The following is a 13,082-nucleotide window of genomic DNA, read 5'->3' on the forward strand; positions in this document are numbered from 1 at the left end:
GGAACTAGAAGCTGAAATTTCCTTTGCTTAAATGAAAGGTTGCCTGACTCTAGTTAAATTATCATAACCAGACTTGAACCAGAATAAGTGGAAGAGCATACAATGCCAATGTTTCTAAGCAAACTCAAGCATCCTGCTTTATAAGGTTTTGACTCTGGGTAAAGCACAGGCTTCTCACTGTTCCCCTCCATCCACCTTCTCATCTGTGGCCTATCTGAGAAAATGAAGGTTGTCTTCACAAAGCTCCCACAGAAGAGACAGGAGAGAGCTTCAGAGTAAAAGAAACCTCAGTGGGGGAAAAAACACAAATTGGAATTTCTTGGACAGAGGAATAGGAACTCAGCATATTCAAGTCTGTTTAGTTAAGTAAATGAGGAATCCTCTAGCAAAATCTGTCTTGTGTCCTGTTGGGGTTTTGTTTTATGTTGTTGTGTTCATACACAACAGACCCTTCTGTTTTCTACAGCTGGGCTATTTATAAACTCTGCACAACTAAATCCTAATCATTAACTTCCACAGCTTAAGTTTCACTAGTGGAGTTCTCTGGGAGAACTGAGTGAAGAAACAGTTGAATTACACTAGGTGCCCATGTAAATGTTCCAAATAAGATTTTTAACTCAATCCTTTTGATGTTCTTCCCCCTCCCCCCAGCTGCATTAACATGTGACAGTATTTTGTATCTCCCTCCTCTGTAAGCAAATAGGTGTTCGTGCACACACGCGCGCGTGCGCGCGCACACACACACACACACACACACACTCACAGCATTTCTGCTTTTATTTTTTCACATGAAGGTTTCACCGCTGGTCCCTGAACAGAGACAGGCTCTGGGTTCATAGTTAACTCTGGCTGCTCTGAGCAGGGAAAATGAATAGATCTGAATTCTTTCACTGGTTCTGGATTCTTTCACTGGTTCATTAGGAATGTGTTTTCTATCCTTTGCTGTATCTCATCATGTCTTATCTACAAAATGGGATGAGCAGAAAAGACAGAAGCCTCATCTTTCAGATGGAACATTTTCTTTTAGGTTATGAAAGGAAAAGGTATCAAGGCAAAGTGCAATGAAAGAAAAAAAAAATGTTGAGACTGAACCAAGTAACTATAAACTACTTTCTAAGTGTTCTTTAAATGGTGGGTATTATTATAAAGATGTAGAACAGTCATGGGACTGTGCTTTCCAGGGCCTGGGTGGGTGCAAGAGCTGAGGAAGCTTGGATTGGTGCCAAGTTACAATCCTGGGCCCCTGCAGGGGGCCAAGCACAAGTTTGGGAAAACAGTGTCAGAGTCAGGGGCTATTGTGGTCTGAATAGAGGCAGAAAGACACGACAGGCAGGCTTCCTTCCTGCCTGGCTCTTATCTGAGGGTGCAGAGAGTGGGTGGGGAACATGCCTGGGGTGCAGGTGAGACGCGTCTAGCCTGAGCAGGCTTCGGGCTCCACCCCACCCCCTACCCCGCCCTTCTTCCCCACTGGCAACTCCCCAACCCCAGCCCCTCCACTCCAGCACTTGGGCCCCTCCAGCTCCTCCCTTGGCACCTCCCTGGGCCCGCCCACGGTCTCCCACCCAGCTTAGGACTGCGTCATAAGTATCCCCAGACCTGGGCTTGCAGCAGCCTTAGGCAGACAGGGAGAAAGTAGGTATTGCTTAGGCAAGCGGGATCCCTTTCTCTTCCAACCTGCAGCCCAGGGCGCTGATTCGAGCCGCGCCTTACCGCGCTGCCCGAAGATTCACCATGGTCAAAATCGCCTTCAACACGCCCACGGCGGTGCAAAAGGAGGAGGCACGGCAGGACGTGGAGGCCCTCGTGAGCCGCACCGTCCGAGCTCAGATTCTCACCGGCAAGGTAGCTGTCCCCACACTGCCTGTGACAATCTAGAAGTGGGGTGGGCGAAGGGGAGGAAACGGACAGGTGGGAAGACAAAAATGCAAGCTGGCTCTTAGTCTCTGGGTCCTGAGCTAACAAGTCTGTCCCGTTCCTTGGGTTTGTCCAGGGGTCCCGGGTCTGTCTACCTGCAGCAGTCCATTCCCCTCTCTCTCCCCGCGAGCTGTGTGCCTTGTTCTGTCAGTTCTAGTCCAAGCCACTTATTTCAGAGGGATTTTTGAGGCGATCCCTTGGGACTTGATGTCATTCTCTTGGGGGAGTGGATTGAGGGCTGGGATCAAGAGACACTCAACTCTGTCCCCAGCTCAAGGGAAACCCGTCACCTCCACAGGGGCGGAGCAGACAAGCAGGGTGAGCAAGAGCAAGCGATCACTGTTCTTTCCTTTTGACGTAGGGGAAATTATAATAATCTATGTCTTTCTAGGATCACTGATTGATAGAGGCAAAGTGAAATCTATATTTTCCGTTTCTCCCAGAAACTGTGATGTCAAGCTTTAGCTAAAGAAGCTGTCAAAATTTTGCTTGGTTTGAATTGTGTGTGCCCTCTTACTGCAAGAGTTTTTCTTTTTTTCTTTCTTCCTTTAAATGTTTTCAGAGAGGTATTTTCTTTATAAAAACACTCCTGTAAAAAATAAATGTTGGGATATTCTTTCATTCTTTTTAGTTCTTTTTGAATAATATCCAACTTCCTCCATATAAGGATCTGAAACAGGTCCAATGTCATAATTTAAACTACTAACTTTGCCAGGAACTGGAGAAGTTTTGCCCCAAAATGTTAGACTTTATTCATGTAGTCCAAATTCTATTTCCTTTAAGAATTTGCCATGTTTGCAACCTTGGTAAGCAACTTTTCACTACTTTCTAAAATTTCAGTTTTGAAAGGCATTTGTATTTTCTTCTGGATTTACGAAATCTGCAGTGTTGGAGCTTGAAGACCTGTCCTAACTTGCCCTGTTGTCTTTATAAAATTGTAACTATTGTGTTCAAAGTACAGATTGAAAACTGCTTTGTAGGAAATGAGAATCCATGTAGTGATAGTTGATTTTGCACACAATTTGAAAGGCTAAGACACTTATTCAGAAATTTTGTCATGGAAAGTTTCAATATTTAACTCAGCAATAAAACTATTTTTTGTGTAGCATACAGTTGAAAACTCAAAAGTAACATATGCTTGTCTTGTTGAGGGTTTGATTAAATGTCAAAATGTTAAATATAGTATTATGCACCTTATAACTTTGTAAAGGAAACATAGCCAGATTTTTTGCTGGGGGGTGGGGAGAGGAGGTCTAATTAGATGCCAGAGTTAAATATAGTACACAGCAATCTCCCCCACCCCCTTTTTGTCTCACCACCAAAAACTTTATGACTTGTAGATAATTTTCATTAATATGCAAGTAATATTTCTGCCAGGGCTGTGGTGTGATAAGGATAAACAAAAGTGAACATTTCTACTTTGATGATATTTCTTTGGTAGGCTTTGCATAAACTTGCACAGTATCCTGACCTGGCCACTACAGGACACTCAAAGTTCTTGATACAGTACATTGTGATCTACTGATCAGTTATACCAGCAGAGATTGAACACTATAGAAGAATATGTCAGAGGTTGTGTATCAAAACTTAGAGATATTATTCAAAGTAAAATGTTTGGAATTCTGACAAATTTAAAGAAAACAAAAGATATTTCATCTAAGTAGTATTATCTTATGAAGTTGAGATACTCATATTTAGATCTCGCTAAGTAATAAACTCTGAATTATGGGAAAAAGAAATGAAATTGCAGTGTAAAATTTTTCCTCTCTTGTCTCAATAGAAAGAAAAGAAATTCATTCCTCTGAGAATTTCCAATTAAGCATTTTCATGTGTTACAGCAATCTATTTCATTTTTCTATACCTAAATTTAGTTACCTCAAATATGATTTTTGAGCCTCCAGCTCTAGATTATAGAAATTCCCAATTAAAAATGTGAGGTTATGTCTTTGTAGTGTTAAACTTATATTTTTAAAATAAAAATAATTAAGTATTTCTGAAAATTATTGGGACTCCAAAAAGACTTCAAGGTGTATAGTGCGTGAATGGTGGGAATTAAGTAATTTTAGTTAAGAAAATGTGAATCTCAAATTTTGACCTTTCAATAAAACTATTCTGAAAAAAGTTATCAAATAATTTCTTGTGTTTTCTTTTTCTACACTAACTTCAAATGCATATATTGTTTATGAAATTAAAGTTACTTCAGTTTCATAATCATTGTAACAGTTTCATGAAAGAGCAGTTGAAGAAAAACTAAAACAACTCTATATGCACAGCAACCTTAATGTTTCCCTTGGATTATAAGCATACAGATTTGCTGGATTATTTAGTCTGCCCTTGAGTGGTAAAGTTGCATATTGTGAAATACAAAATGAGACTGGTACACTGTACATTTACCTGCCCTAGGAAGGGTGTGGTTCATCAATTACTTTTTTGCTTTGCATATTTCTCATTCTAATTCTTATGCAAGTTATTGTTTTAACAAAACTTGCAAGTCACTGTTACCCACATAGCCTTTATGTCTAGCAAATGTTATTCTTTAAAATCTAGTATTTTACCCCAGATTTGGAAACTATTATTTCATTCATGCAATGCAAAACTTTAGAATATTAGGTAAGATTAGAAAGTATCATATTTGTTGATAAAATTAAGAATATTAGGATATTTATCTCTGCTGCTTGTATTTTAATTTATAAAATTAAAGGAAATTATGAATATCTGCCTTACAAAAACCTTTTTTAAAATCTAGTTTTGACAAAACAGCTTTTTGAAAATTTGTAAACCAAAATACTAATTCTCCTTTAACTTGACAAACAAGTGGATTTACAAACAAAATAGTATTTTAATCACTATTTCCATGTATTTCAAATGTATAGTCTAAAGATCAGCTGTCCTGGGCCTATAATTAAGAATATTGGATCATGCATTCAAGTTTTATTAGCAAAGTAGATGTCATATTGTCTTAAAAAATTAAAAAAAACAGAGCTCAGCATTTTGTAAGTGGATTCTCATTTTAGTATGATTCTAGAAGTGAAAAATGTCAACTAACACAGTATCTCTATTTGAGTTTGGAAATGCCAGAGGGGGGTTCATACAGTTGGAGATCTTTTACATCTATTAGATATCAGGAATCATCCTGAAATAATTTTAACTTAGGACAACTTTGTATATACTTTCTGAAATATCTTGAGTATCACAGCAAGTAAATTGTACACAAAAACAACTGTCTGAAAGTGTTATCTGTGTTTTGCTTTTTGACTTTGCTTTTTCACAAATAGGAACTCCGAGTTGCCACTCAGGAAAAAGAGAGCTCCTCGGGAAGATGCATGCTTACCCTCTTAGGCCTTTCATTCATCTTGGCAGGACTAATTGTTGGCGGAGCCTGCATTTACAAGTACTTCATGCCCAAGGTAATAGCAATTATGATTCAGATACCTTAAATTACTAATTGCTAAACATTTTGTATCAATTTAAACATTTGTGTGAAGGTCAGCATAGAAATGAAGACTTAAGGGAAGTTTTATAATTAACTGTCAGTCCTTAAAATTGATTACTATTCATGCTGATAACTATAATCAATAAGCCTCAGGTGAGCCCACCATACAGTAAATTGATGTGAGTGTACAACATGATTCAAATATTATAGTTCTGAGCATGAGAATATTTTTATTTCCCTTTTTATCTTTTAGAGCACTATTTACCGTGGAGAGATGTGCTTCTTTGATTCTGAGGACCCTGTTAATTCCCTTCGTGGAGGAGAGCCTTACTTTCTGCCTGTGACAGAGGAGGCTGATATTCGTGAGGATGACAACATTGCAATCATTGATGTACCTGTTCCCAGTTTCTCTGATAGTGATCCTGCAGCAATCATCCATGACTTTGAAAAGGTGAGTTTCTTATTCTTAGAAGCTATTTCAGAATGTTCTTTTGCCTAGTTCATTTACAAACCACAGATCCTTTCCTAAATTCACATCGTTGTTGTTTAAGCAAAGCCTTTTCATTCTTTTACTATTGAATTCATACTTAGTTCATTTTGGAATAAAAATGTTTTAATGGTACTTGAAAAAGTGATGCTGTCCATATTTTACCTAATATTTCCCCTTCCCAACAGGGAATGACTGCTTACCTGGACTTGCTTCTGGGGAACTGCTATCTGATGCCCCTCAATACCTCCATTGTTATGCCTCCAAAGAATCTGGTGGAGCTCTTTGGCAAACTGGCAGTATGTATTTGGGAAATCAAACTTTTCTAGAAGCGTTTCCAAGTAATATTTTTACTTCCCAAATCTACAAAATTAATGAATTGGGCCAAAACATTCCATTTCATTGAAATCATTTTTGAATAAAAATATATGCTATGGCTTAACATTGTTAAGAAAAATATGCTAGAAAGGCAAGCTTCTCATGTTCTCTCTCATAAATGGAATGTCAACCTGAACACAGAATAGTGATTAACAGACTTTGAGTAGGGTGTATGTGGGAAAGTGTGCTGGATTTGATCAGGGCATGCTGTGTGCATATGTGCAAATATCATGCTGAATCCCATATATATATATATATATATATATATATATATATAATTTATACAGGCTAATAAAGTAACAAAATTATAATGTATGCTGCAAACCTAAAAATGCTCTAAAATGATATCATTTTGAATGGTTTATTTTTTAAAATTTAAAATGGATGTTATAAATGGAGATTCAAATATTGTGTTTATTTCCTGATTTCAATACATTGTTCCATTTTCAGAGTGGCAAATATTTGCCTCACACTTACGTGGTTCGTGAAGACCTGGTTGCTGTGGAGGAAATTCGTGATGTTAGTAACCTTGGCATCTTTATTTACCAACTTTGCAACAACAGAAAGTCCTTCCGCCTTCGTCGCAGAGACCTCTTGTTGGGTAGGCAATGTTTTGCTTCATTCATCCTGTGTTATTGGGTCCAGGGAATACTATGAGAATAGAGGGCAGTAGACAGTCTAAATATCTTTTCACACACATGGAAAATTCAAAGCCATTTGTTTATTTCCTCACAGGTTTCAACAAACGTGCCATTGATAAGTGCTGGAAGATTAGACACTTCCCCAATGAATTCATTGTTGAGACCAAGATCTGTCAAGAGTGAGAAACAACAAAGTATCCTTAGTATTACAAAGTCAGAGATCTACAATATGACTTTGACATTCAAGTTAATAGGATACTCAAGATATTTACTCATGCATTTACTCTATTGCTTATACTGAAAAAGGAAAGAGAAAAGTACTAACCACTGCAAGCAATTGTCAAATTTTAGTTTTGTTGGCATTGCTTGCTGTTTGAAACCGAAATGAAATCATTATTACCTTTTTCTTTTGAATTTATAGGGTTTAGATTTCTGAAAACAGCGTGAATGTGTCAGCTAACATCTTGATGATCAATTTCATCTTGTTTTTATCCAAAGCAAGCTCTTCATATAATCATATATGAGAGCATGCTTTCAATTTAACATATTTAAAATTGTGTTTTGATGTTTTTGTGTAAAGCATGTCAGATCTCTGAACATTGTTTTATTTTGTTTCTCATTTTGTTCAGCTTTCCTGAAGTTAGAAATTACATCTTTGCATTTCTGTTAGGTGCTCTGTAATGAATCTGATTTATATGTGAACAATTTTTATGAGAAAAACATAATGATTCTTTCTCACTGATACCCATATTGTGAAATCCACAAAACTGTACAGGTGCTGAATGCTGTAAGGAGTTTTGGTTGTATGAATTCTACAACCCTATAATAAATTTTGACTGTATTCTACAATTGTTTTCTGTTTTAAATTGTAATACTTGAAGGATGCATGACAGATTCATTATTATGCATTTAACTTTGTATACCTACAACAAATCTAAAATTATGAGCTTAACTCTGCCTCCATTCTCACCTTCACATATTGATTATCTATTATTTCCTACTTTTGGTATCATATAAATTATTCTTTTATAATTATCCCATAATTTAATTTTCATGTCAATTCAACTACACAAATATACATTGAGAACCTTCAGCCCACAGCAATTTAAAGTTTTTTGGTATTTTGCCTTTTTTCATAAAAAATAAGCAATCATATATAGTTATAAAAGGCCACCTAAAGGCTAACTTCAGATAAGATGTTGATGGCTTTTTAAAACTTCATATACTATGACACACTGTATATCAAATCATGTTGACAGAAATGGTTAAATGAAAAAAAGTAAGTCGCAATTGCTATAGTATAAAATTACATAACATTAGCAGCCCTTCAAGTACATACTCCTAAATTTCCACAACCAGCAAATATTTTAAAAAAGAAAACAATAACACTAAAAGCATAACTGAAAGATAACCTGTTGATATAATTAGTGTGTTTATATGTGACTCTGATTATCTATCCACTAACTCAAAACTCAGAATTTCTATCAATCAGAATATTGAGCAGTCATTTATCCAAGCCATCTTCTGTGAGACGAGACATAACTCCATAAATAGTGCCACCTTTCCTTTCAATCAACTTGGCCCCCCTCCAACCTGACCCGATTACTCATACTCTTATTTATAGTCATGCATTGTGCTTACTATTGGGGATATATACAGTTGTCAGACAAACACATGGGTAATGCCTCTATTGGGTATATATTCTCCTGGAGAGAGAGACTTCTCTTTAAACAATTACAAACTATCTTATAAAGAAAAAATAGGGAATATTTCTGAAGGACTATAAATAAGGAGCAATTCTTGACTCTTGGTCTTACTGAGAAGGCGAAACTTGAGCCGAAAGATGAGTAATATAGTAAGGTGAATAAAGAAAGAGCATTTCAGGTAGAAGAATATGGGAGCTTACTTCCTTCCATAATGGCGAAAGGAGTGTGATTGCTTGAAAGTGGAAGAAAGAGAGGCTGGAGCATACTGAATGAAGAGGGCTATATGAGTAAGTATTAGGAAAATAGGCAGCTCCAGACCATGTAAGGTCCTTTAGACTATATGAAAATATTTTGTTTTTATTTTTTATTTATTTTTATTTTTTTTGGGGGGGTGTCTGGTCGTGGGGCCTGAACTCTGGGCCTGGGCACTGTCCCTCAGTTCTTCAGCTCCAGGCTAGCGCTCTACCACTTGAGCCACAGTGCCACTTCCAGCTTTTTTTCTTTTTGCTTATGTGGTGCTGAGTAATCGAACCCAAGGCCTCATGCATGCAAGGCAAGCGCTCTACCACTGAGCCACCTTCCCAGTACCAATATTTTGTTTTTATATTTAAACAATTGGAAATCATTGAAGAGTCTAAAGTTTGGTCACAAATTGAAGTAGAATTGTATTCATTAAAATTTGCTTTGACTACAACAAAGACATCAATTATAAAGTCACAAAAGGGGAACACAAAGACCAGTGGGGATGCCATCCTAGTAATAAGAAGAGAAAATAATAAATTGGACTAAGAAAAATGGAAATGATTGGGAAAAAGAAAGAGAAGAAGGAAAGATGTATTGGGATGTAGAATTGATAGAAAGTAATTATGGATTGGCTATGTTGTGTGAGGAATGTCAGATTTTGTTCCTGGTAACTCTGAATAACAAACTTGTGAGAAAAATAATATGAAGTGAACTGTAGATCTCAGAACTTAATCAGGATAAATAAGGACAAGTTATGTTCAATGTATTCCTCAGTAGATTTGCAGCAAATAGATTGCACCCCCACATTGGATAATGATGGAAAATTTATAAAGGAACAAATTGTAAGATATAGGAAGAGGAAATAAAATGCAGCACGTTTCTGTGAAGCTCGATGGAAAGAGCAACAGTGGTGAATCTTCATGATCTCTATCCTTGAAAATGTCAGAATAATTTTCAGAATATGGAGACTACCATCATGGCAGGAACTGTTTGTTGCCTTGGGTAGAGAACACAGTCAATTTGTCCTTTAAGCCTGGCGCTGGTGGCTGTAATCTTAGCCTCTCAGGAGGCTGAGATCTGAGGATAGCAGTTCAAAGCCAGCCCAGGCAGGAAAGTCCGTGAGACTCTTATCTCCAATAAAATCACTAGAAAACCGGAAGTGGTGCTGTGGCTCAAGCAGTAGAGTGCTCGCTTTGAGCTGAAGAGTGCAGGGACAGTGCCCAAGCCCCAGAGTTCAAGCCCCATGACCGACAAAAATAAATAAATAAATAAATAGTCTTTTAATTTCCTACTGGTATTTTTCATTAGCCAAATTTGAAAAGTCAGAGGGAAAGTAATTACATTGATGTCATCCACAAAGGTCGTTTGCTGGATATAAGCAGAATGGATGAATGAAGACTGGCTTTGCAGAACCAGGCAAATAATATCTATAATACTCTTTTCTCCTCAGAACATATTCTTGTTGCATACCCAGGCAAAATGTTCATATATGCAACATCAGAAATGTAAAACTCTCCATGGTGTACAATCTAATTGCATAGTAATACCAATTCCATATTTTTACCTGAAACAAAAATATTAACCACCATCATCACTCTTTATAAAAAATAAGCTAATAAAGTGAGTTGGCAGTTTTTAGAAGAAATACAAAGAAAGAAAATACAAATCAAAACCACAGTAATATTGCATCTCATTCCAGTCAGAATGACCATTATATTTAAAAACATACAGATACTGGTGAGGATGTGGGCATAAAGGAGCATCCATATACTGTTGGTGGGAATGTAAACTAGCCCAACCATTATGTAAATCAGTATGGAAGTCCCTCAAAAAATTAGAAATTGACCTTGCACCATACTACTCTTGAGCATATATTCAAAATAAAGTAAATCAATATACCAGAAAGATACCTGAATATCTATGTTTATTGCAGCTCTATTCACAATAGCTGAGCTATAAAATCAGCTGAGGTGCCCCATTACCAATGAAGGGATATATATATATATACATATATATATATATGTATATATATACATTATGTGTATATATATATAATGGAATATTACTAAGCCATAAAGAGAAGTGAAATTATATCATTTGTATGGAACTACAAAGCATCCAGTTGAATGAGATAATCCAAGCTCTAAAAACCAAAACAAATATTGGATTATCTCACTCATTTGTGCAATATAGATCTAAACTGATGTTAATACAGATCTAAACTGATGTTGACAATGATAATGATAGTAATGGTAATGGATTATAAATGTAAAATGAATATAGAAGAAGGAACCAGTGAGAAATATACATCCTAAAAGCATAGTGAAAACCACAAAACCGTGTTTTTAAAAAGAAGGCGAAACCAGGCTAGTGCTTCCTGCCTGTAATCCTAGATACTCAGGAAGCCATCATCTGAGGACCACAGTTTGAAGCCAATACAGGCAGGAAAACTGAGGAACTCTGTCTCCAATTAACTAGCAAGAAAGTCAGATTGGAGGTATAGCTCAAATGGTAAATTGCCATTAGTGAAAAAGGAAGCTAACTGAGCATGGAATATTAAATTAAAATATTGTGCCTCACAAAATAATAAAAATAATTTTAAAGAGGAAAGAAAGGAAAAAGAGAAATGGGAACATGAAGGGGTGAATATATACAAAGCATACTATGCACATATGTGCATATATCAAAGTAAACTTTATATTACAAATTCAAAACTTTATATTACCAATTCAAAACAAAAGGCAATAGGGTGAGAGAAGAGAAACAGAAACAAAGTAAATCATATATGCATCACTCTATGATTTCTTTTTAGCTCTTATATGTCCTATGGTGATAAGCATGATATTTTCAGTTCACAACCAGTTTCTTATCTTTCTTTGCCCTATGCAACATCATTCTTTTTTTTTTATTTCTTCCTGGGGTTTGAACTCAGGGCCAGGGCACAGTCCTTGAGCTTCTTTTGCTCAGGGCTAGCACTCTACCACTTGAGCTACAGTGCCACTTCACCTTTTTCTGTCTATGTGGTTTGAGGAATCAAACCCAGGGCTTTGTGCATGCTATGCAAACACTCTACAACTAAGCCACATTTCCAGCCCCCCATGCAACATCTTGAATACTCTTTTGTCCTGCTTTAATAATCCAAACCTCTACAACTTCAAGACCTCAGTTTAAGTAGGCCTATATTTGATAATATTTTCGTTAATTATGGTTATTTAGAAAGATAGTAAAAGAGCCACATCAGTGAATACTGTGGGTTTCAGTAGCAGTGTTAATTTTTAGGGACAACCCAAGTTTCCTTGATAGTCAGAATAAGTAATCCCAGCCAGCACACTCATTCTTTGCCTTTTAGTTTGTGAGAAGCCCTAATTGCCTAAGGATAAGGCTCAATTTCTAATTTAGTGGAACCAGGACTCTGTTTCCTGGGTAGAAGTGATTTATCTTGAACAGTAGACTTCCAAACTTACCCAAAGATTGTAGGAACAGGAAGTTAAAATGTCTTCATTTTATTGTTAGATTTCATAATGATAATAATAATAATAAATATCAATAATAACAATTCTTTGAACATCCTTGGGCATAAGCACTTAGTATGAAACAAAAAAATTCCACTGTGGTCAAGTCAAGTTTCTGTTAGACTTCCAAGTTTTCTACTTAACTGCATTAAACATCATCTTAGTAGACTATTTCATGCCTAAAGATGCCATGGTAAATTGGCCATTACCAAAGAATCTCAAAAGACATTCGGCCTGATCAAATATTTTATTATGTCTTTTTTGTTCTGATCCTTAGAATGCACTCTTATGTATGCACCCATACTTCTAATGACACTTACAGTCAATAACCACTCTATTTTGACTTCAGAAGATCATATAAACTTTTTCATCAGAAACAAAAGGTCTATATATTACAGGGCTATATTGGAGTATAACCCAGTCCATTTGTACTCCCAGAAAAGAATACCACAGGGGATGGGAAGGTGGCTCAGTGGTAGAGTGCTTGCCTTGCATGCCTGAGGCCCTGGGTTTGATTCCTCAGCATCACATAGGCAGAAAAAGACAGAAGTGGCACTGTAGCTCAAATCATAGAGTGCTAACCTTGAGCTGAAGAGCTGAAGGACAGTGCCCAGGCCCAGAGTTCAGGCTCCATGACTGACAAAAAAAAAAAAAGAGGAAAAGCAAAGAATACCACAGACGGTAACATTCAAGAACATAAGTATATTTCTTCCAGTTTTGGAATATGATATGTCCAAGACCAAGGCACTAGCAGGTTTGGTGTCTAGT

The 13,082-nt window shown here is 36.6% G+C and overlaps 1 protein-coding gene across 1 annotated transcript; it reads left to right on the top strand.

Moving 5' to 3' along the window:
- The first annotated feature begins 1,574 nt into the window (after positions 1–1,574).
- Positions 1,575–7,702, top strand: Itm2a (integral membrane protein 2A). The gene is made up of 6 exons (XM_070039066.1): positions 1,575–1,842; positions 5,190–5,321; positions 5,601–5,798; positions 6,023–6,133; positions 6,663–6,813; positions 6,948–7,702. Exons 1-6 carry the CDS (start codon positions 1,732–1,734, stop codon positions 7,034–7,036), a joined length of 792 nt encoding a protein of 263 aa, XP_069895167.1. The 5' UTR covers positions 1,575–1,731; the 3' UTR covers positions 7,037–7,702.
- Positions 7,703–13,082: the final 5,380 nt, after the last annotated feature.

Source organism: Dipodomys merriami, unplaced genomic scaffold, assembly GCF_024711535.1.
Source record: "Dipodomys merriami isolate MVZ:Mamm:240054 unplaced genomic scaffold, mDipMer1.0.p SCAF_3, whole genome shotgun sequence".
NCBI classification, from domain to species: Eukaryota; Metazoa; Chordata; class Mammalia; order Rodentia; family Heteromyidae; genus Dipodomys; species Dipodomys merriami.